Here is a 24,271-nt window from a genome sequence, read left to right as displayed (position 1 = left end):
TCTGGCAGGTGCAAGGTGATATCTCATTGTGGTTTTGATTTGCATTTTCCTGATGATTAGTGACGTTGAGCATCTTTTCATATGCCTGTTGGCCATCTGTCGGTCTTCTTCCCAAGTATTTGCGTCGGCAGGCGGACTCTCAACCACTGCGCCACCAGGAAAGCCCCCCAAGTATTTTAAAAAATATTTTATGTATTTGTTTATTTGATTGCACCGGGTCTTAGTTGTGGCAGGTGGGGCTCCTTAGGAGCCCCACTTTTCTGCCCTTGTGCTTCAGCAACCAGCCGATGGGCCTGCAGAATAGGGTCCCCTGGGAGCAGGTGAGAAATGCAGAGGCATAGTCTCCTGCCCAGACCTGCCCAAACAGAATCTGCATTTTAACGGGATCCCCAGGGAATTTATATGCACATGAAAGTTGGAGAACGGGTGCTTTTGAAGGGGGAGCTGCAAACTTTTCCTGTAAAAGGTCAAATGGTAAATACCTGGCAACTACTCAACTCTGCCTCTGCAGCTTGAAAATAGCCATACACAGTACATAAAGGAATGAGTTCGGCTGTGTTCCAGTAAACCTTTATTTATGGACACAGAAATTTGAATTCCATATACTTGTGTCACGAAGTATTATTATTCTTTGAGTTTTGGTTTTTTAAAAAATCATTTCGAAATATAAAAAAGTGCTCTGTGTTTGCAGGCCGTATGGAGAGCTGAGTCTGGCCCATGGGCCACAGTTGGCTGACGTCTGCACTAGAACACTTGTTCTCCAGCTTGAAATCACCTGGGGAGCTTTTTTTTTTTTTTTTTTTTTTAAGGAAAACCACTAGTTCTTGAGTCCCACCCCGGGAAATTCTGATTCATTGGTCTGGAGTGAAGTGTGGACATCAGGGCTTTCCAGTGCACCGCAGATAATGCTATTGGGCAGCAGAACGTGAGAACTTCTGCTCTGTAATATTTTGTAAGCAAAGTAAGGTTTATTTTAAGCTCTTTCTTTTTTTTTTAATTGTAGAATTTGGCAGTCACACTGGTGTCTCAGACCGGGATTGTACATGATAGCCTGAGAGCAAGGTTTCTCATCATTCTTTGTGTCGCTTTGTTGTTTGTTGTGTTTGGGGTGGGGACCGTCCTGTACACTGCGGGATGTTTAGCAGCATCCCTGGCTTCTACCCACTCACTGGCTGCCAGTAGCGCCCGCCCCGTTGCGATGACTTGAAATGTCTCCACACGTCCCCTGGAGGGCAAAATCGTCCCCAGTTGGAAACCAGTGATGTGAACGTTGCAGAGCATGTGTTTGTGCTGTCTCAAGAACGCTCTGCCTCCGTGCTGTTGACATTGGGGTTGTATAGCTGTTGAGGGGCTGTCCCGTGCCCTGTAGGATGCTGAGCGGCATCCCTGGATTCCACCCACTAGATCCTGTAGCGCCCCCTCCTCCGCCAGTCGTGACAACCCAAAATGTCTCCAGACGTTGCTCGAGGTCCCCTGGGGGGGGGGCACCGTCGCCCCCTGTTGAGAACGGCTGCTTGAGCCAACTCTGAGTCAGGGGGGCCTTGGTCCCCTGACATCCGCTTTTATGTCTCTTAAGTAAGGATTGTCTCTGCCTCCGTTTTCCTGCTGGTTGTTTGAAAGTTGCAAACCTTGGTTACTTCTTTTCTTTTTGAATTTGGTGGGTCGTTAGGAATCAGTAAAGCAGCAAGGAAGGTCATGCGGAGAGGGCTGTGTGTGTGTGTGTGTGTGTGTGTGTGTGAGAGAGAGAGAGAGAGAGAGAGAGTGAGAGTGAGAGTGTCATTCCCTGGGGAAGAATCTGAGCCCTTGTTGCTGCCTTCTGAGCCAGCATTAAAGCTGCAGCCAGGATCACAGACAACTCGGGGCAAATCACTGGGCCGTTATGAACTCACAGCCATGGCAACAGCCATCCACAAGCCCGAGGACAAAACATGTTTTATTCTGTTGTTCTGCACAGAAGGTTCTAGTGATGCCAGAGACAAAATGGCCATTGAGAGGAAGAGGCGTTGAGGCCTATTTTTTCTCCCTACTGTGTGGTTTATATTTAAACTATCTTAGGCTAACGCACACTGGAGTTGTAGTGCAAATCAAAACGGAAAATTCTCTTTAGCCTCAGAGACCGGCCAAATGAAGGCCGAAGACTTTATTAACCTAACAGAGCTGCTGGGGTGGGGTGGGGGGCACGGGAGGCGGCGTTGGTGAGAGGTACTGAGAATATTAGTAAAATGTGCTAGAAGGCCTAGCAGTGATTTTTTTTTCCCCACAAGTAGTTCGCAGTCATCCAAAAAAATGCTTTCCTTGCCTTTTCTGGTTTATGTTCACCAACGTTGTCATTGCTGGTTTGAAGCTCGGGAAAGCTCAGCCTGTGGATTTACAGGAATATCCAAGAAAAGCATCGATCTTCCGTAGCTGGCATCAACATTTCACAGCGTGGCGCTTTGCTGATACTCGGCACCACTTCCGTCTTTAAAAACATCAGCCTGGCCTGTGACTTCTCATGCTGGGGACAGCCCGAAGCAAAGATCCAGGACCTTTGTCTGGGTGGGGCTGGGGTGTGATTGGTCTGTGTTCTCAGACCGTCTGCGGTAAGGCACTAAAGCATCTTTGATGTGAAAAATCGGAGGTTAACAGTGCCTGCTTGGCTCAGAAAAAAACACTCTAGTTGCACTCTTTTCAAGATGGCTGAACCGCTTGGAACATTGTGTTTTTCTTCGTTGCGGCCCCTGGAACTTGCCATTTGATTTGCAAGTGGCTGGAGTTATGGCCAAGCCCAGCAGGCCACCTCTTCGGGAGAAAACACCAAACATAGTTGACACAAAAGCAGGCACTTCAAAGGGACTCAGGATGCTGCACCTGGGACTGGTGGCTGGCCTGGGCTTCTCAGACTTTCACGCACACAACTGCGGGCTTGTTCAGTTGCAGATTCTGACTTGGTTGGTCTGGGGTGGGGTCCAAGATTCCACATTTCCCCCAAGCTCCCTGCCGCACCTCAGGCAGCTCGTCCAAGGACCGTACTTGGCAAAGCAAAGGCTTTAAAATACTTTCAGCTGCTAAATGGTCCCCTCATGTCTTTCCTTGACCTCTGAAAGTGTTCACTGCAGTCCAGAAGCTGACAGCATCCAGCATCAGCTCTTCTGAGCTACAGACCCACATATCCGATCGCCTACCGGAAGCGCCCCCCTTAAGATGGCATCCGGTCACCTCAAACTCAGCATGTCTAAAACTGAACTCACCATCTTTGTCCTCAAAGCCTAGCCCTCCTGGGTCAAGCCCAGCTCAGGGAACAGCACAACATCCATCGGGTTCCATGTGCAGAAACGGAGGAGTCATCCTTGGTACTCACCAGCCATCCCGAACCCCTCCTTTGAGTCCACACCAAGTTGTGGCCACTTGACATCTCAAACCTCTCTCAGACCCATCCCTTTCTTCCACTTCCGCTGCTTTTGCCCTGGTCCGAGCGCCTGCCCTCTTTTTGCCTGAACCATCGCAGCAAGCTCCTCCCCATCTCCACGGCCACTTTGTTCCCGTCACATCCGCCAGGAGGATCTTCTACAACCCCAGTCTGTTCCCTGGGGTTAAAAATGTTCAGTGGCTTCCCATGATGCTGCGGATAAAGTCCAGAATCCTTCAGGAGGCCTGGAAAGCCCTCAGTGCTTCTAGCTCCAATAGACCCTCTCCTGCCTTCCTTGCCCCACCCTCACCGTGTACTCTCTCTGTTCTGGCATCTTTTATGTCCGGGAAAGCGCCCTGCTCTTTGCCACCCTAGAGCTTTTGTTCGCACTGTTTCTGTTTCCCGGAACGCCCTCCGTAACCCAGCCCCCTCTCCTTTTACCTAATCGGCTCCAATCTATCCTTCAGATCTAAGCTGCGGAGGCCGTTCCTGGTCACTGTCCAGAAGCCTAAGTAAGTCCTCATGGTTTCCTCGCCTAGCACTTCTGAGCCCACAACCATTTGGATAGTGTCTGTTTCCCCCATAGGCTATAAACTCCATTAGCGTGCAGACCACGCCTATCGTAGCTCGCCATCGAGTCCCCAGCGTCCAGCCCGGTACCTGGGACCTCAGAGACACCTCGGTGAGCATTGAATGTTCACAAATGGAATGAATGGGTGAATGGACAGCTGCCCCCTCCTTCCCAGCGCTCTCATCCTCACCCGCGTCTGGTACCCTGCCTAACTGACAGCTTCCATTCAGTCGGGCCTTTAAGAGACCCCAGTACCCAAGATGATGATAACAGCAAGGTTATGGGGCAGAGCTTGTCTTGTTCAAATGAGAGCTGAGCTGCACCGTCAGGGGACCCCGTGCTGACTGCTTCTTCGAAGTGCGTTACAGGTCGCTTCGTGTTGATCCGTCGGGTCCGTTGAGAATTTAATGATTGACTCATTAGCCATGGGTGCTTCTTCACAGCCTGCTGTCTAATCCCTTGAAGACCATTGTTTCATAGGTTTTGTTCAGTTCGGTTGTGGTCTCAGGCAGGAGGATAAATTAGGTCCCTGATACTCCGTCTTGGCCAGAAGCCAGGAATCGTTTCATGGCATTAGGTGTTTACTGTCGCACAGTTTGGCTGGTAAAGATATCAGGCGGGGCTGCCACAGTGTAGAGCTGGCATGATTCTTTAGGACAGTGGTTCTCAGATTGGAGCCTACGTGAGAATCACCCGAAAGCACAGATGACCGGCTCTACGCCCACCCCCCTCCCCCAGATTTTCTGATTCATTTGTTCCAGGGTGGGACCCAAGACTTTGCCTTTTTACCATGGTCATAGGCGACACTGCTGCTCCTGGTCCTGGGGCCACACTCGGGATGTCAGTGCTTCCAGATAGGGGTCTGCAAACTTCTTCCGTAAACAGTCATCGTTTCAGCCTTTGTAAGCCACGTGCCCTCTGTCACAGCTACCCAACTCTGCCATCGTAGAGCAGAAATAGCCACAGGCGACGTGTAAATGAAGGGGGTGTGAGCTGTGTTCCGATAAAACTTTATTCACAAAAATACAGGCTGTAGTTCACCGACGCCTGGTTTAGGGGGACTTGGAGTGTTGACTCTGCTGTGGGTAGTACAGTGGGTGATTTCTGTTCCCTGTCAGAGCGAAGGGGAAAGCAGTAGTTCTAGCACATGCCAGTTCCTTGATATAGTATGATGGTTCCTGTACTCGGGATGATATGGTAGGCAAGGCAATGTCTGCCCTTCTGGGCTGTACTTCTGTCTAACACTGTGAAATGAACCACTACTACTGTGGCCATATAAAGTAGGAAGAACCCCTCCTGCCTCCTCCCACATAAGTACACCCAGGACTGGCTCCATAGTTCGTAGGCCCAGTGCAAAAGTGACAATGCGGATACCTTTGTTGAGAAATTATTAAGCATGTCCAGATGGCAGTATCGGAGTATTGTACTAAGCACAGGGCCCCCATGGGCCTGTGCAGGTGGTACTCCTGGGAGGCCAGCCTAAACACACCGTCAGCGTCCACCGCCACGCCTCTGCCGCACACATACCTGCACGTTTTTCGAGTCAGAAATGCTGTTAATGTGAGGATCCTAACAGTTTTGATATCATATTTTAGAAACATATTTAGGTTTCTCTTGCTAACTTTTTGCAGCACTTTTGGTTCCTCTGGGTTAAGTGTGTGGCGTACGACCAAATCGCCCAGTGTTCAAAGTTATGTTACACGCTGTGGGGAGAGACGGCTTCTAGACTGACACAGAAGGTACAGTGGGGAGTGATCCATTTACGGATGCTTGGCTATCCGCCACACGTGCAATTTTAGCCGTGTGGGTAACTGGTCAACCATGCTAGAATAAGCGCTGCCTCCAGCTGTATTATTTCCTATAAATGTTAACCAGGTCAGTTCCTATAAATTTCACCCAGCTTCTGCTCACGGTGGCCAGCAGGGTCCGTAAGAGTTTTATCTGTGCATGTGGAACGACGGTGACCCACGTGGTGACTTGTGTTCTACAGGAGCCAGAGTTCTATGCTTGCAAATAAAATCATCCACTGAAAACCTCAGAGCGTGGGCTTCTGCTGAGAGTATGATTCACTGAAGTGGTCCCCCAAATTCTCGAGTCCTTGGTTTCCCCTGCTGTTCTAAAACTAGACCCACAGCATGGGGTATACGGAGTCCACGAGAGAGATACATTGGAGGGAAAGTGTAGCCTTGATCTCGTGGTGAAATTGGGACTGAACAGCATCATTCTTCTAACCCCACTTGTCTTTTTGAGCCAGGGAACAGCTGTGATGCTTCCTTTGAAAGAAGCAGAATGCTCTAACCCTTTGGATGAAAGAGTGTTTTGAAGTGGCAGCTGGGGATTTGGAAGGATGAGTTCTATTGTTAAAGGGCAAGTGCGTTACGCTGCTGTAACACCTAGCCCTAACTCCCGATGATGAGAAAGGATGTGGGCTTATGAAAATAATATGCAACAGAAATCTTCAGATTTCTTCAAGTTTTATCAGATTATATACCCATGTCCCCACGTCAGCTGTTTACGTATTCTGCATCCTAGGTTTTTCTGGAGGAAGCCTTTCCGGACCCCTCTCCAATTTGAATTCTATCTCCTCCTGTCCTCCGTCTTCCGTCTCTCTCTTTTCCCCCGCCCACCATCCACTGGCTCTCCAGCAGCCTCTATCTTGGTGCTCATCACGCTGTGCTATAGAAATTCTGGTCCTCATCTGCCCGCAGCATTAAACTGATCTCCTTGAAGGCAGAGGAGGCGTTTTATTTTACGTTTGTATTCCCAGTGCCAAGCACAGTGCTTAGCACCCTGTGGCTCCTCACAAAGTCCTGAGTGAATGAAATCCAAAGAAAGACTCAGAACCTAGCTCATGTCCCAGAAAAGTGAATTTGTGGCAAGTCAAAATTGATCTTCCACAGCGGTGTTCTGTAGTGATGGAATGTCCTATATCTGTTCGGTCCAACATGCTCGCCCCCAGCCCACGTGGCTGCTGAGCGTGTGAAATGTGGCTTAGGCAGTGGAGGAACTGAAGTTGTGATTTTATTTTGAATAATTTAAAGAGCCACGTGTGCGTGGTGGCCGCCATATTGGACAGCACAGTCTCAAGGCCACACTTCTCTATCCAGTAAGGACCAGATATAACTTTGTTAGCTAGGGAAGCAGGCGTTCATCTTGTTCCTAACTTCATCATGGAGGCTGAGAATGGGGGAGGTGGGGAATGATACAACACAAGAGAAAAGAGGTCTATTGTCTCTCTTATATAATGGAATACATCGAGGCCAGGGATTTTAGTTCCTCTCGGTTTGGGAGCCTGGAGAGCGTTTGGACTTGCAGTTGCATTCCTCTCGCCTCACCTCAGGCCCTAGAAGGTCACAGGACACAATAAGATTGACCTCCGTCATCCTCGTTCACAAAATCTCAAGTGTCCAAAGCTCTTTAGGGTACTGACTTGCTAGTGAACTTGAACTGTATTGTGTGCTGGGTCCCATTTTAGGCAGTTCCGTCAGTCCATTTCAGGGAGGTTGGTCTTCATGAAAACAGCTGGTCATCTTTTGAAATGAAAGGCAGCACACTTTCTGATGAGGGCCCGACCTTTTTATTTTCCAATGAACTGAAGAGAGATTGGGTAGCGAGTGTATAGTCACCGCTTGGGGTAGGGTTAAGCAAATGCTAGTTTAGAATGGGATGCTCATCCAAATGGAAAAGGCTCACTCCAGTGTTTCTCTCTGTGTAGTCGTTCCCCGTCTACTGTAAAGACCGTTGGGGTGAAAGAAATTTAGCCGCCTTAACGTGCTTGCCCTGAAGTCATGAAGTGCTCGTGATTGCTGTTAAACATCGTGATGCATTCAGAGTTCGATTTCCCCGACAAGCCATTTACTCAAGGGTCTGCATAATGTAAACAGGGATGGGAGGTCAGGAGAGGTACTGACATTATCCCCGAGGCCGGCGGCGCTGCTCTAGTGAAACGTAAATGTCTCCGAACTGAAAATGTCACCTGACTGCCCCCGGGGAGGTCTATAAGGACGTCTCAAGTCAAAGTTGATTTTAAAAAGGAATGAAAGTCTTATTCCTCTCAAGAATGAAGCGTGAACGGTGGCTCTTTCCTTCATTTCACTTCATGGCTGCTCATTTTGTCTTTTGTTTTTTCCCCCTCCTCTGTTCCTTTTCCCTCTTCAAGTACTTAAATGTCGTCACCCACCAGTTCGGGGTCCTTTCTGACTCTGAACGCTTGTGTTGGAGGGCGGCAGGTGGAAGCCGAGGAGGGGGTTGGGGGGAGGACTGTGATTAAATTGCTTGTGCTTCCTGGCCCAGGGGAACATTTTTATTTAAAAGTTGAGCTAATTTCTGATATTGACATGACTTGAGTGGACCCACTTGAGCGGATCTGGGTGACTTGGTTCTTCTAGGGACCAACATGCCCACCGCCTTTCCAAAATGATTCCCTTGATATTTTCCTGACCACAGCAATAGCGTCATTACTGTATTTGACTCTTCTGGTTGCCCAGGAGGTCAAAGGCTCGGGGAGAGCCATTGGCTGCTGCAGAGAGAGAGAAATAGGTACCCGAAACCCCAGCAGCAGGCTGAGGTCGGGGGGAACTTGACGGGCACCGCAGCCTCACTGCAGTTCTTCGGACATTGCTAGTGGGGTGACGGCTGCTCGCTGCCACTTGAGCAGGGGCCCCTGAGCCGAGGCCGGGTCAGACAAGAACTGGTAGAATGGTGCCTTACTCCAGAACTATTTGTCAGTGGGCTGCTCTGCCACTCACCCCGAGCAAAGTAAGCTACACATTTCCTCTTGGAGCCCCCGAGTCATCACCCACAGAATGGGAGATGACGACAGCTCCCGCTCTGGTCCTTGGGGCGTTGAGCTATTGTCCAGAGCGTGCGCGGGAAGATGGACGAGTCGAGCCTTCTCTGTTGTTAATGGGTGGCCTTCACGAAATCGGGAGGATTTTGGCCCTTAACAGCGGCGTTTTCTCTCCTCTGGGTCCAGGCTGCTTCGAATGCTGCATCAAGTGTCTGGGAGGAGTCCCCTACGCCTCCCTGGTGGCCACCATCCTCTGCTTCTCCGGGGTCGCCTTGTTCTGCGGCTGTGGGCACGTGGCTCTCGCGGGCACCGTGGCGATCCTTGAGCAACACTTCTCCACCAACACCAGTGACCACGCCCTGCTGAGTGAGGTGTAAGTACCTGCTTCCTTTGAAGATGTATTTAAAGTGCCACCACCCCAGGAGGGTTTACAGAAAGACTGCAGTGTGCTCACCTGGGAGAAAAGGGATGCTTTTCATTCACGCTCCCCGGAGGCAGATAGGAAAAGGTCCGGGAGAGAAGGAAAAAGAAAGGGCCCAGAGTGCAGTGGGTGTTTGGGACCCGGGGTGGGATCTCACCAGGGTGCACACAGGACACTCTGCACACAGTGGCCGAGGGCGACGGTGGCAATGCTGCCAATCCTCCCAGCAAGAGCGTTACCGTGGTTCCCAAGGAACGGTCGCCCTCTAGTGTTGTCACAGAAAACGGCCGGCCCTGGAATGAGAGGAACCCTGTGGAGGACTTCGCCCAACTCTAAGTCTACAGGAACGGGACGTGGACGTGCATTCTTCAAGCAGAAGAAGACTCCCCGGGTATCCTCCAGTTCAGAAGAGGGGACGTTGTAGGGGTTCAGCCTCAGCCTTCCCGTTCTGCCATCATTCTCCGTGGAGTCGCAACGCCTCCCACGCGGGGATTCTCTTAAGCGTGCATGCGTGGCAGCAATGAATTTATTTCCTCCGTAGATCTTCCCCCTTGCCCTTCAGTGTTTTCTTTTTCCTTCCCCGACTACCAGGCTTTGACAGTCTTTAGGTATCTTGTGACTGGAAGCAACTTTTCTACCAGACTTTTGAAAAAGGCACGAGTGAATTTTTATGGAACAATAACGGGATCCTGTGGGAAGAGTCCTTAGGGAATCTTATTATCTGTTCAGGAACTGATTCCAAAGAGATGAGCAGCAGTGGGGGAGGCTCGAAGGAGGATCAAGCAGCACAGTGGACTCGCTGTGTGCCCCATGTGCACAAAAAAGACCAAGAAATATTCACCATGACTGAGCCTGGGAAAGGTGTGTTAGTTTCATTAGCTGGTGATCTTGGCGCTCAAACTTCCAGCCATCTCTTAAAAACATCCCCATGTCCATGTTTCACCCCAGGCTAATGAAGTCATGATCTCTGGGGAGAGGACGCAGGTACCTGTTGTCTCTAAAGCTCACCAGGTGGTTCCGGGGGGCAGCCAAAGGTTGTCACCTGCATCGCTGTTGGCTTTCCTAGGACAAAATGAGATGTGCGTTACCTTTTTGTATCTTAACTTTTTATATCTACTTGATATATCATCACTTGTGTAATGAGAATGTCTGTGCAGAAAGCGTTTGCCCACGTTACTCCTTCAAGCAGCCCTCAGTGCTTCCTTAGGGGTTTTATCAGGATAACATGAAGCGCTAGGCCTGGGTGGGAGGCGTTTCGATATGGTGGAAGGAACATGTTGTCCACTGGACCAGGGTTTAAATGCTGGATGTGTGTGTATCCTTGGATGAGTGATTTTTAACTCGTCAATGTCTGCGTTTATAAGTAATCTCATAAGTATTAAAAGATTCCACCTGGGCCCCTGTGCAAAGGAAACTTCTCCCTTGTCTGGGAAGGTTGAGCCCACCGAAGCCATCAGTGGGGCAAGTGATGTCACCCTCACGGCCCCCCTCCAGAGGCCAAAAACGTCTGTTAACCACTTGGCCCTTCTTCTTTTCCTAGAATACAACTGATGCAGTATGTCATCTATGGAATCGCGTCCTTTTTCTTCTTGTACGGGATCATTCTGCTGGCAGAAGGCTTCTACACCACGAGCGCAGTGAAAGAGCTGCACGGGGAGTTTAAGACAACCGCCTGTGGCCGGTGCATCAGTGGGATGGTGAGTACGAATCTCTTGACGAACGATACCCAGCCAGAGGCACACGTCCGCGTGTTTCTTTGTGTTTGTTAAAAGCTAACGGAGAGTACGCGCAGAGTCCGTGACAGAAGGCGTGTCCGTTCCAACTTAGCGTGAGGAATGTGAAAAAATCCGCAACATATTATTGAGGAGAAATTAAAATCTATGGCTAGTAGGATGAAATCAAGCATGTCTCTTATCAACGTCCAGATAACAAGGGCATGGAAGATTGTTCAAATGTAAAGTCCCCATTGTGAAAGGAGATAGTTTTCCTATCGTCTCACTGCTCTGCTTCATTTATCTGTGAATATGGATTGTGGCCACGAAGACTCGCCCATACCATGATGAATGGGCCCAGTCCCTCGGGCAGTGTTGACCAAGCATGCTTCCTACTAAGCACCTCGCCGGGGACTGTCCTCCAGAAGTGTAGAGCCTAAAGAGGGGGGTGAGTAAGGCTCCAGAGCCGGCCCGCCACCTGTTTTTATCCACCTATGAGCTGGGGAGAAAACCAAAGGAATAATATCTTGGGACCCATGAATGTCTATGCCATTCTAGGTTTGATGTCCGTAAAAGACTTTTTGGCACCCAGCCACAGCCCTTCATTGACACGGCGTCTGCGGCCGCGGTCATGCTGTAACGGCGGCGCTGAGGAGTGTCTGCGACCGCATGTGGCCTGCGGAGCCGAGCCTGATCCGTCCCCTCTCCGGTCTTTTGCCGGCAGTGGTTGCTGACTTCTGGTCTAGAGAAAGGACAGAGCTTAAAGGGGGCTCATTAAGAGGCAGGGTTAGAAAGTGCCGTCCCACAGAAGGAAAGTCGGGGGCGGAGGGAGAGGTGGGAAAGGGGCGTTCACGGAGTTTGATTTGGGGCGCATTGAAGTGCAGCTTGTAATAGCCTGGGCCGAGCAGCTGGCTGGTGTTTTGAGCAAGTGGTTGGATGTGACGAAAACAGTCGGGGAGTTGAGAGAGACGCGCTCCCACGGAGGCAGAACGGCCAGGCTGGCGGAGGAAGGCATGGGAGGGAGGAGGAGGAGGATACGCACCCTTGCTGCGGGGCAGCGGCTCCCGGGGGCCCCGACTGAGCTCTCTGCTGTCACAAGGTAAGGACGCAGAGCCTGTCTGAAGACGCGGAGCACCCAGTGTTCCTAAAAATCCTCCTTCAGGGAGGCACAGAGTGCAGTTACTTCTTTGGGCCCCGATGGGAGCCCGGGTAGGAAGGGGCCGGGATGCCGCGCGCTCGTGGCCCGGCTGGACGTGTCCCGGGCAGGCCCGAGGCCAGCCGCTGCCGTGCGCCTGCCCTCCGTTCCCGCGAGCCGCAGTAGAGCTGTGTGCCCAGGGCCGGGGGGCCCAGGGAGGGTGGCAGCGGCGGGCAGGATCACTGGGGCCCTGTGGCACCCGGCGTGGAGGAGGAGGACCCAGCCTGAGCAGAGCAGCCCGGAGAAGAGGAGCTGTGGCCTGGCTGGCAGCGGAGGCTGGAGCCCAGAGGAGGGAAAGGCTGCTAAGGCTGGGAGCAGACCGTGGCCAGGAAAGGCCTTGGCTGCCGGGCTGGGAATGACATCGAAAGACAGGCAGGCTGTGACAGGACCCCGGCCAGGGCAGAGCGAGGTCTCCAGGGCCCTCAGGGCCCTGGGGCAGCGGCTGGAGGGAGGGAGGAAGGCGAGCCCGAGGGGAAGGATCGCGAGACTGCTGGCTCGTGGTGAGTGAGCGTGCAGAGGCGGGGACCGAGGCGAAGCCCGCGGGCGAGGCGGGCTCTGGGGTCTGCTGTACTGGAGTTGAGCGCGCGAGGAGGGGCCGAGCCGAGGACGCTGCCCGGCGTTGGGGCACGTTCTGAAAATATCAGCCCCACAGCGTTTTTGAAACAGCCTTTTCAAAGCGCTCTGAAAAGCGGTAGTCCAAGCAGGTCAGGAAGAAAGGAAAGCCGTACGATCGTGTTCCTGGTGAAATCGCCCCTGGCAGCACGATGAGGCCTCTGCCCGCGGCCGTCGCTGCTGTGGATCTTAAAGCTGAAAAACACAACAGAACAAAACTAGAGGGAAATGAGCATTTTATCAGGTCCACTGTGTCCTAAGCTTGTGTTCACGGCTCGTGTAAACGTAGTAAAGGTGCAAGCACCTAATGCTTTGTAGTAGTTTCACAGGATCACGAAAGTAGCCACGTTCCTTCGGGGAGGGGGCTTCCTGTAGCAATGGCTGTTCTACGGCCCAACTATTATGTAAAAGAAAGGGCACTTGGGAAACTGATACGGAGTGAAAATTCCGTGGCCTGTGAAAGCCTCCAGCCACTGTCCCCTGGTAAGTGCAGCACTGGTGTTTAGGAGGGGGCCCTGTCACCAACTAGCTCTCTGACCTTGGACAAGGGAGATCCGCTCGTGGCCACGCCACTCATGACCTTGCTAAAAGAGGGACCCGCAAAGTTCCAAGACTTCCCTTGTCACTGCCGTGGTCCAGGTGGTGCTCTGACCGCGTCCCACAGGTTCGGTATCGGCCGGGCACTCCCCCCGGGGGATGTGCCTGGCCCTGGTCGGTGACGATTCTTTCTCCTCCTCCTTTTCGGCCTAGTTCGTCTTCCTCACCTATGTGCTGGGAGTGGCCTGGCTGGGCGTGTTTGGTTTCTCTGCGGTCCCTGTGTTCATGTTCTACAACATATGGTCAACCTGTGAAGTCATCAAGTCCCCCCAGACCAATGGGACAGCCGGGGTGGAGCAGATCTGTGTGGACATCCGACAATACGGTACTTCCTTTTCATCTCCTCGATGCCTTGGTATCCTCTTGTGCGTGCATGTGTCAGGGCCTTAATTATTTACATGGGCGTCTAAGCATCCAGGTGGGTTTCATCCCCCCTTCTACTGGAAGAGCTTATTATATACTCTTTCCCTCAATGTGCTCCATTTTCTGGATGGAAACATCAGTTAGGCTCTAAAGGGTCGTTCAAAATGGTTAGAGTTGCCAGTTCAGGGTACAGTAAAAGAAACTTTTTATAAGGCAGTTCAATCAAAAAAGACGTGTGGATACCCACTCTAAAAAGAGGATAGATTTGTCCTTCCACTTCTTTCCAGTTTTGTACCCTCCAATTTTCCATCCACGATATTGCACTGCAGGCACTGTCTAATCCAATTAGTTACTCTGCACAGTCACCTCTGTAAATCAGGTCTTTTTTGCTTTACTATTGAAAAGCCAAACATAAAATCCGGGTGTATGTTGAAGTCCTTGGAAGGTGCTCTCTCAAAGGCAGCTGTTGGAAAACACCTGTTCGCACATACTTTGTAACGAGTGGGATCCTTACCCTCGGCAGCTAAGGTCGGTTCGTTTTGACAGGCCACACAAGGGGCCAGGGCGCCTCCTGTCCAGCCCTGTAGACCCGACTTCCCGGTTGAGGGAGAGAAGGCAGTTTCTGGCCAGGATGCTAGGAAATCCTGTTCTTGGCGGAAACAACTAGGAGGAAAAGAAGGGCTTGTCATTAGAATTGAAGAGGAAATCATTGTTCTGTCACAGCTTTTCTGCTTCTTCTTTGTCCTATCTGGCTTCTCCTCCGTATCTTACTGTGAACCGTAATACCAAACTCACCTAAAATTGCCCATCGGACTCATCTCTTCTCATACAGCCAAAGGCTCCAAAGGCTCACCCACACTGTTCTTTAGTCTGTTTTCAGTCCATCCTAAAGTACTTGCAAGTGAATATCTAGATGCGTATATCATTTCCCTCTTCTTAAATATTCATATACATGTTTGGTCATCAGTGTATGGTTAAAAAATTTTCTATATTTGAAACCAGTGGTTTCGTTTCCCATTCCTCTGAAGCAGGAAGACTTACTGTTGGTCCATAGCAAAGACAGAAGGAAGGAAGAGTATTTTTTAAAAATCCTCCTCCCTTACCTCCCGGACCCATGTCCTAGGTAAGCACACACCTACGCATAAACAGCAGAAAGGGCAGCAGCTGCCGCCGCCGAATGGATGAGGGGCCTGCAGAGGTGAGCTGGGTACAGTGAGAGACACCACGGGCCGTGCTCTCTGTGCGGAAGGACAGTGGTTTCCCAAGTTTCCGATTGGAGCTTCAATCCAGAAGCATTTCCGAGATACAACAGAAATGAATAGAAACGCAAAGACATACATACAAAATGGAAACCCAAACTCTAGCTGTCGAATTGCTGTGAACCTTTCTGAACACGGCCTCCCAGTTTCAGAACGGATCTGGGGGCGGACCACCGACATCGACCTTGAGGGGTGAGGCCGCAGACCATGAAATTCAGGGGGAGATGTGTTGGTTTGGCTTCAGGAGGAGAAAACGCCTGTGAGGGGGGGGTTGTCCTGCGGCTGTTGAACTAGAGTTCAGGACTGTCAGCTCAACTAACCAAACAAAGCAGAATTCATAGGGAAAACAATTGAGTTGTCTCATTCTCGTACAGACACTATAGTTAGTTGACTTTGCTCTTGCCCTGTTGTCCAAGTAGGACTTGTTATTCCCAAAAGCTTGTTCTCCAGGGAGCAGGTACATCCGTTGTTGAAGAACGGGGCGGGTCCTTGTGTCGTAACTGCCACTGAAAGTGGCGGGGGGGCGCTGGACCGGGCACTGATCACTAAGCTTCTCTTGGCATTCGCTTCTCAGGTATCATTCCTTGGAACGCTTTCCCAGGAAGAATATGTGGCTCGGCCCTGGAGAACATCTGCAACACCAATGAGGTAAACCCCGCCCCCTCGGCGGGCTCCTAGATGACCCCTGGGCAAAAGAGGCTGAGCGAAGAAGGGGTTCTCCTAGGGACCAAGAGCAAAGAGAGGGCTCTCTGCCTCCATTTGGGACCGAGAAAATGGCCCCGGTCCGTGGCCCATGGAGTGAGGAGCCTGCGCCCTCAGAGACCTTTCTCTTTCGGGCAATAATTCGAGAGGGAGCCCAGTCCTGCAAATCTGAATACATACGTAGATTCTTCTCTTTCACCTTCACATACTGTTTCAAAGTAGGACACTTCTCACAGAACCAGTAAATCTTCATAGAGAAGACTGGCCCGCATTTGTCGTATACAAGCAAAGTTTTAGACAGTGGCACTTCGTCTCACGTTTCCAGACGGAGCTGCTGCGATTTCTTGTTCATCCTTAAGTGGCACTAAATCCTGACACACTATGGTTTACAATCTCTCTGCCCTAGAGTAGTCTTTAGGCAGTGGTTTATACCTGTTTAAAAAGCAAATTCTCAAGTGCACTCACGGCCAAGAGAATCCTGACATGCTGTGGGAAGCCGCGAGCGACTGAGAGCAGCAGGGTCCGCCTACCTGGCTGCTCTGCGGGTGGATCGAGGATCAGGCTGCAGGCACGCCGGGGCCCAGCTACCCTGCTGTAACTGCTCTGGGGCCCAGCCTGGGCTGCAGGAAGTTTGGAAAGCCCCGGAGGTGATTCCAGCAGGTGGCCAGCCTTTTGGCACAACAGCCCTAGAAGAGAAAGAGGGAGCTGCGCCCGCACCGGGGGAGGCCATTTCCTTCCACATAAAATGTTAACGTGGGTGCCCTGTTCCTTCCTAGTTCTACATGTCCTATCACCTGTTCATCGTGGCCTGTGCCGGAGCTGGCGCCACCGTCATTGCCTTGGTGAGTACTGGCCCCAGGACGGGCCTAGTGCAGGCCCCCGCGTAACAGATTTCCCTTCCAGCCAACAAGCCTGGGACTCGAGCTGGGTTCAGTTTCCCCTGTGTAAACTCACCCCCTGTCTAGCTTGCAGGAAGGACGCGGTGGTGGTCTAGGCATCCACGGTAGGTGATGCAATTTGGATTCTGTGGCAAGAATCCGTTTGCTTCTGTTTAAAGAAAGACATCTTCTCGAGTAGATATTGCTGATTCCTGAACGGCACTGTAACTCAAACCTGAATGCAGTTTAACACACGTGTTTTCTCCGTGGCACTGTAACTCAAACCTGAATGCAGTTTAACACACGTGTTTTCTCCGTAAGGCCCCTCGCCGCCTTCCTGGGCTTAGGGACCCTAGACAGCCCTTCAGCACGCAGCTGAGGGAACGGGTAAAGAGCGAAATCACAGAAATGCACACTACATGGCACTAGATGGTGAGAAGGAAGGACGCTTGTTTACAGCCCGAGAGTTGCCCCAAGAAGGCACAGTGCTGCCTTGGTCGCCTCAGCTTTTCCCCCACTCGGCATGTCCGAATGGCCGCGGCAGTGCCTTGAGTCCTGACCTGGGAGTTAGAGACATTTTAGCACGAAGGCAAATTCACACGTGGGGAGGGTGCAATCCCACAGCTGTATGTATGTTTGTGTGCGTGCGTGTGTAACACTTGGGAGGGCTGGGCTTGTGGTGCCGAGAAACCTAAGACTCGTAGAGAGGAGGGGAAATCTCGTGTGCTCGGGAAATGAGTCCTTCCCAGTGTTTCCAACCTCGACGTCATCCCTTCCCCTTCCAGCCAGGGAAAGAACCACCCGCTACACCTCACTGGGGTGACCTGTTCTCTTCGCTGAGCGACAGGCAGAGGACTAACAGCTGCTGAGCGGGCAGCGTGGGAAAGAACGAGGGGAAACGGGGCTCTTAGCCTCATCTTTCTTTCTCCTGCCGCTCACCCAGCTCTGGTATTTTTTAAATACATCCAGTCTTTCTTTTTCATAAACGTACTGACGGGAGAGCAGAGGACTGACTTACATGTGAAATGAAATGCCAGATATGAACTTGTGTGTGTGCCAGCTATGAGAAATCTTCTCTTACGCTTGTAACTGGGGAAAAAAGCAGCACACCGTAGGCTCTGAGCTGGCCCTCATCCCCACCCGCGTTGCGAAGCGTCAGGGCGCCGGCCCTCGTTGCCTTTATCTTACTGTCCTGTTCTGTTCTCTTCCACCAGCTGATCTACATGATGGCTACTACATATAACTATGCGGTTTTGAAGTTTAAGAGTCGGGAAGATTGCTGCACTAAGTTCTAACTTGCATAAGGCCAATAAGGAGCTTTAGACAGCTATACGCAGTAGCATGAAGTATCACTGACCCCCAGACTAAAAGCAGAGCCTAGGTTTCTGCAGTTTTGTTATAGTAATTTGTAAATCGCTGTAGTCAACTCATTGTGCATGGTAGATTAATGACATGACTTACCGTCCATGAACTACAAAATAATGAGATCGGGCCGGAAGGGATTCAGTTACGTACTGACATTGGTGAGCAGCCACTGAAACTTTGAGCAGTAGTGTCTCTAAGCATTAAAACTTTGCAATACCTGCAGTTTCCGTTACTTTTGCTTGTCCGATAACCACTTTCAGTGATGAAAACAAGTGCTGAAGATGAAATGGAGCAGAACCGTTTTCATCGGGGTTCGGTCTTGTCAGACTCTGTCTGGAAAATATGTTATGTTACAAACAGAGTCTACATTTGATTACAACATTATTTTAAATTAGATTCTTTTAAATTAGATTCCAACATTTTCTTTATGATGACTGACTGACAGACAGGGCTCCCTCCCCAATAAATGCCCCTCCAATGAGCTCTTTTTCTTCCCGTTTTCGTCGGCTTATTTGTTCTCTCTAAGAAGACGATGTATATGTAGTTTTATGTTGACACAACACCGTCAGTCCTTTCAGAGCCCCCAGAATCGATAACCTCCCAAGTGTTGGGTTTGTGTGAGTAGTAACTGATGCCCCCTAGCCACTTCTCAAGCTGCACGTAAGATTTTCAGGGGGAGAGGAATCGTGCTTGGATCGGAAAGTCTCAAATATGTCGAGAAGGAAATAATATAAGGAACGAAATAATATAAGGAACTTGAGATGCAGGTGTTGCAGGGAAGATGAGGAAAATAGGCAGGAAAGGAAAGAAGCGTTTGCCACATCAACCGTAAAGAATGGTAATAAAGATTCTGACGTTTCGTGAAATGAAATCATGGCAGTTTTAAAGTGAAAACTGGAGTTGCACTACCAAAAACGTGTTAACACAGAGACTGCATGCTTTGCTTATAGTTCTTAATTTTGGTTTCGACATTCACTTCCTTTTTACATGTTGCATATGTAGTTTTATATTACTTACTCAAAATAAACATTGTTCACACTTTCAGGCCTTTGGGGGAATTATTTTTATGCACAGATAGATGATAGGCAAGCTAGATCTTTGCACACCATCACCGATGCTAAAATAACCACACAGCGTGTTTCTGCATTTCTGCCTTACAGTTACCCTCAAAATGATAAAAAGCACCCTGTCGTATTTCACTTTTGCCTTTTCTTAACAGTAACTTCTGTGGCCATTTTCTCCAAGTTCATTACGTTTGCGTGTGTACTAACTTTTCCTCGGCCTCTTACTATGAAGCGTCTTAGCAGAGCATGCGCTCAGCCTCCGATGGAGAGCAGAATGAGTATTAATACGGAATAACCACCTCTCCCTTTTTCCAGTACAGAGCGTCTAATCTACCTCGCAGCTCGCTTTGCCTTCTCCCATGCTCACTAGCCATCATGCTCACCCTTCTTTTCCAGATCCACTTCCTCATGATACTGTCTTCTAACTGGGCTTACTTAAAGGATGCAAGCAAAATGCAGGCTTACCAGGATATCAAAGCAAAGGAAGAACAGGAACTGCAAGATATCCAGTCTCGGTCAAAAGAACAACTCAATTCTTACACATAAATGTTTGCCAGAGGGTCTCAGCCGACGAATTTACAGCTCTGACAAATCATCAGACAGACAGCTGCTCTGCAGTACAGCTGTGTACCCCACCAAACAAACTCATGTAGAAGCCCAAACAAACAAACACACACTTCACTGTCGGTCTCAAGCTGCTGGGATGTATTTCTAGGAAAACCTTCCAGTAGGTAAATCTTTTTCTTTAGAACAGATATTGGAGGTTTCATGGGAGCCATTTTAAAAGGCAACACACTTTGACAACAGGAGTGCTCATCATGCGTTTGAAAATCTGTGGCATGTTCACGATCCTACCAAGACAGGCTGTGAGAATACATCCTACCCCTATCTATCTATCTTGATAGGGCCCATGCCATAGCAGCATCAGGCGGGGGTGACCACAGATTCACTGAGGCCATCCGTGCTCAAATAAATGTATCTATCTAAAATAGGAGGTAAAGTGGAATTGAGGTGAAGTTAGTTTAGTTCCACGTCTGACAGACAGCTGACATTTATGAAGCTGGGGCTCCAAGATAAAGTGATGCTTACAACTGACCTTTTTTAAACAAAATTTGCTGACCTACCTCCCCACCCGCAGGACATATTAATTTCCGGATCCAGTCAGAAATCCTTTTTTCCCAAGAATGTTCAAACGAGCCCATTATAATAATTCTCCTACACCGAGCGTGCAAGAAGCTGGATTGCAACTGACAAACTTTCCAGAATCAATTTTATAATAAATAGATTTCATGTTAATACAGTGACCCAGTTGTCATCATTCTTCTTCAGAAATGTCAGCTCTGCCTTACTATTTCCTTTAAATTTCTCAGAACTTACTTAAGTTACAACAGGCAACCCCAAATCCTTCCTAGAATTTTGTTCCACAAATGTGTTTCTTAATGGAGAAGCGTTACCTTATTAAAATGACCACCACTCAAAACCGTTTTTACGTGGTCTGAATAGCGAGTTTACAGTTTCATACCAGCTATCTAAAACCGCATTACCAACAGACCGCACCCCACCTACTTTTATAGACTTGAATACTGAAGTAATTTCAATTAGGGTTGGCACACTCTTTCACGTTGTCTTATCGAAATCTGAGTTTCCCGGAATAATAAAGTTCCGTGTTCAGCAAACACAAAACCAAAAAACCCCCACAAAAACAACAAAAAAACCCACCTGCTTGAGTTGTAAGCCATCTTCGAAAGAAACTTGCCTTCTAAATCATTGTGTTTCAGAACATTAAGCGACTATAGGTATCGAGTATCAGTGATGGTAAACTGTGTGGTGTTCTTTAGGAAATGATACATATAACTTGTTGGGTGCATCAGTGCTTCTTCAAGGGGGCTGCATAATATAGGGTTAACTCTGTATATTCCTGTTAAGAATTAACTTGTGGTTTGGCCGTTTCCTGGATTTTAAAACGTATCCATGTGCAGAAATGTGTTTGTTAAAATGCAAGGAAGCATACCTTTATCAGATGCTATTAAAATGGAACGTCAAGTATAATAGTTCCTTTGGATTCTCTTTGTTGGTGTTGTTAATGCCTAAAAAAAAAATGCCTACTGGGATCTTGACTTTCTTTTTTTTTCTTTTTCATTGGGAGACGTTCTCTTCTGTGTACAACACTTGTTCCAGAAGAGCTTGGTGTTCTGTTTTCCTGTTGCATGACAGACTTAAATATTTTTTCTAGCAGTGGAGGTGCTGTTTTGAGTCCAGTGTTCTAGAAGAGGCAGCGTCTAAAGCCTACTTTTACTTTTCTAATTCTGGTAGCCATTACCAGGAATTTTTGAAAGTTTGGTTTAAGTAGTCTAATATTTTTTATGTAAAGAGCATTAAATTTTGCTATGTATACATTTTTGTAACCTAACAGTGAATCAATATTTTCTATCAGTGCCAAGGGCTTCCTGTAGTTCTATTCAAGTGTTACAATAAATATTTGTAGATAATAGTCAGCACTTGTGTATGCTTCTTTTAAAGATCTATTTAGGTGGCAATAGCTGTGGATGTATTAAGAGAAATGAAATAAAAATTACAGCTTCATTCACTTGCCTTTTTACCATACATAAATCCTGTCCTTCTCTGTCCTCGGTATGGTGTCATTCTTTAAACAGTGTGCGTAATCAAGATGCCACGTTGGTGAGGAGATCAAGTTTCTAACTGCTACGTGTTTCACTTCTGACGGAAACCTCTTTTCCAGCAAGAGCCATTTGAGAAACCACCGTAACCCACTGGGCTGTAGTTTACATCCAGTGCCACTAACAAACACCGTAGTCTCTAATTTTTCTGACTAGCTCCCTACTTGGTTATGGGATTCACACAAAGCTTTAAGTTTGGGGAAAGCGGAAACGATGAGGAACCTTCATAAAGGTCCACGTCCCATTGGCTGTTTCACAAACCCAAGATACAGACGTCTGCTCTACAGCAGGGTCCTCCTGTGTACAGCACAGGGAACTATACTCACTCTTTTGTAATAAAGTGTAAGGGGAAAGAAAGAGTCTGAAAAAGAGTAGACAGACATAGATACGTACAACTGAATCAATTTGCTGCACACCTGCAACACAGCACTGTAGCCCCACTGTACTTCAATTAAAAACCTCTACTGAGAGATCAAACAGCCATTCGCTAAAGCAACAGAGCTCAATTTGTTACTTAGTACTTCACTTTTATCATCTCTCATCTGTCAGCATGATTGATTATACACCGCGACTTTCTACAGCTGACCTTTCTTAGCAGTGCCCGGCTCTGGTCACTATTGACACACTGTCGTCTCTAAGTGAGGTGCTGCCTCCGGCTCATCGCCCTTGATGCACGCTCAGCAGCAGAACCATCGGGAGCCCACGCAGGACGCTGTGGGTCACACTGCTTAATGCCCTTCTGTTTATGGAGCACTGTGTGCAGTCACGAGGTTACAGAAGATCACACGCACTATCTTAATTACTGACAGCAATCCTGCCACAAAATATAGCAACCCCCGGAGGGTGAGGTAGAGACTTCCATTTCTCTAGTTATACCTTGTGCAACTTGATGTTTAAGGCATGAAAATCAAGTCAGAATTCTACAGGAGGGACCTACTCATGTAAACACCAACAAGCAAAATACTTTTAAGTCCATTAAAAAGTGATGACCGAAGTTTCCACAATAAAAGTTTTGAAACCAATCCTTTCAGGGCTTTCTAATACTATTAGAGTCCGAATCCAGGCAAACCTCAGACACTCTGGGTTCCGTTCCAGACGGCTGCAATACAGCGACTATCACAGAGTAACATGAATTTTTTGGTTTCCCAGTGCATATAAAAGTTACGTTTACACTACACTGTGTAGTCTCTTAGCACGTGCAGTAACGTTATGTCTAAAAAAACAACATACATACCTTCATTCAAAGAGACTTCATTGCCGACAATGCTCTCCATCATCTGAGACTTGAGCGAGTGGTAATCTTTTGGCTAGTGGAGGGTTGGAAATATTGTTCGACTTACCAAAATGTGACACAAAGACACGATGTGAGCCAATGCCCACTGGAAAATTAGCACCCATAGACTTGGTCGACACAGGGTTGCCACAGACCTTCCATTTGTAAAAATCTTAGTATCTGTGACCCGCAATAAAGCAAAGCGCAATAACACGAGGCCTGCCTGTATTAAGATTTAAAAGAGGCCATCAGCTTTGTTACTACTTATCTTTTCCTAAATGGTGGCAGCTTTCGCCAGCTAGTGCAGGGCTAATTTGCTCTTGGGAGTTTGTGAAACATTACAGATTTAAGGTACCTTTTCAAAATGCGTATTGGGATGAGGAAAACTACAGAAAGTTTTAAGGAAAGAAAAATACAAATAGAGGTCAGTCAGGTTTGGCAAAAGAACGTTCTTTTTCTAAACTGCCCCTCCACCTTCCCGGTTTGATATTTAAACTTGATTGTACCTACCTGGGGAAGACTTAAACTGACTCCGTTCAGGGGGTCTTGCGGAGGCAGGAGCAGGCAGCCTGCAGTGGAGTGGCTCACATTTCAAAAGCTGTATTCACAGGCATCCGAGATGAGACAGCCGTCTGAAACGCTACGTAGAGAGATGACTCACTTTTCTTTAAACAGACTCTAACCTCATATGGAGTGTTAAGACGACTACGTAGGCTTACGTGTGGAATCTAAAAAAAAAAAAAAAGGTACCAATGAACTTATTTACAAAACAGAAGTAGAGTCACAGAGATTGGTAACTGTAAGTTTGTTGTCTAAGGGGAAACGCTGGGGGGAGGGATAAATTAGGAGCTTGGGATTAACATATACACACTACTATACATAAAATAGGTAACTAATAAGGACCTACTGTGTAGCACAGGGAACTCAATACTCTGTCATGGCCTCTATGGAAAAAGAATTTAAAAGAAAAAAACCCAGTCGATCTATGTATATGTATAACTGAGTCACTCTGCTGTATACCTGAAACTAACAACATTGTAGATCAACTATACTCCAATAAAAATTAAAAAAAAAAAAAAAACCCTACTACCTAGAATGTAAGTTGACTGACAGAAAAACAAAATGAAGCTACCAAACCCCAAGCTAGAAAACGGAAAGAATACAATAAATTAAAAAAAAAATACAATAAATTATTTAGACAAGGGCTTTGAAAATATAAGCTGGGGGGAAAAGTGAGTAATACTAGAAAGTGTTAAAAAGTTATCTGAGAAGGGCTTCCCTGGTGGCACAGTGGTTAAGAATCCGCCTGCCCATGCAGGGGACACACGTTCGAGCCCTGGTCCGGGAAGATCCCACATGCCGCGGAGCAACTGAGCCCGTGAGCCACAACTACTGAATCCCGTG

At 48.5% G+C, this 24,271-nt stretch overlaps 2 protein-coding genes across 8 annotated transcripts; one reads left to right on the top strand and one right to left on the bottom strand.

The window, feature by feature from the left end:
- Positions 1-219: 219 nt before the first annotated feature.
- Positions 220-18,076, top strand: GPM6B (glycoprotein M6B). The gene is made up of 6 exons (XM_024115477.3): positions 220-9,121; positions 10,710-10,866; positions 13,439-13,610; positions 15,482-15,555; positions 16,386-16,451; positions 17,702-18,076. Exons 1-6 carry the CDS (start codon positions 8,658-8,660, stop codon positions 17,780-17,782), a joined length of 1,014 nt encoding a protein of 337 aa, XP_023971245.1. The 5' UTR covers positions 220-8,657; the 3' UTR covers positions 17,783-18,076.
- Positions 9,114-23,642, bottom strand: LOC114486646 (uncharacterized). 7 transcript variants are annotated; one of them, XM_028492532.2, is made up of 6 exons: positions 23,378-23,642; positions 22,829-22,901; positions 18,070-18,181; positions 16,075-16,295; positions 14,163-14,311; positions 10,953-12,883 (listed from the first exon to the last, which is right to left on the bottom strand). In XM_028492532.2, the coding sequence occupies exons 2-6, from the start codon at positions 22,832-22,834 to the stop codon at positions 12,748-12,750; spliced, it is 624 nt and encodes a 207-aa protein (XP_028348333.1). In that variant the 5' UTR covers positions 22,835-22,901; positions 23,378-23,642; the 3' UTR covers positions 10,953-12,747. The 7 variants fall into 7 exon arrangements, 3 of the variants coding, with proteins under 3 accessions (XP_028348333.1, XP_054942298.1, XP_028348335.1); XR_003680753.2 differs by lacking the exon at positions 16,075-16,295 and having other exon boundaries at positions 18,070-18,185; positions 23,378-23,636; XM_055086323.1 differs by lacking the exon at positions 14,163-14,311 and having other exon boundaries at positions 16,140-16,295.
- Positions 23,643-24,271: the final 629 nt, after the last annotated feature.

This window comes from Physeter macrocephalus, chromosome 7, assembly GCF_002837175.3.
Source record: "Physeter macrocephalus isolate SW-GA chromosome 7, ASM283717v5, whole genome shotgun sequence".
Classification (NCBI taxonomy): Eukaryota; Metazoa; Chordata; class Mammalia; order Artiodactyla; family Physeteridae; genus Physeter; species Physeter macrocephalus.
Note: the sequence above shows the minus strand (reverse complement) of the source record. Positions and strands in the feature narration are given on the sequence as shown.

What these genes read in the sequence shown, in the direction of transcription:
- GPM6B (XM_024115477.3), top strand. Translation starts at nt 8,658, where the DNA reads ATGGTGCCTTACTCCAGAACTATTTGTCAGTGGGCTGCTCTGCCACTC. An exon ending in GCCGGTGCATCAGTGGGATG is followed by an intron (nt 10,867 to 13,438) that starts GTGAGTACGAAT and finishes TTTTCGGCCTAG; the next exon opens with TTCGTCTTCCTCACCTATGT. An exon ending in GCGCCACCGTCATTGCCTTG is followed by an intron (nt 16,452 to 17,701) that starts GTGAGTACTGGC and finishes CTCTTCCACCAG; the next exon opens with CTGATCTACATGATGGCTAC.
- LOC114486646 (XM_028492532.2), bottom strand. An exon ending in AAAAGTAACGGAAACTGCAG is followed by an intron (nt 16,296 to 18,069) that starts GTATTGCAAAGT and finishes TTTCTCTTCTAG; the next exon opens with GGCTGTTGTGCCAAAAGGCT. An exon ending in ACCGACCTTAGCTGCCGAGG is followed by an intron (nt 12,884 to 14,162) that starts GTAAGGATCCCA and finishes TGTGTTTTTCAG; the next exon opens with CTTTAAGATCCACAGCAGCG.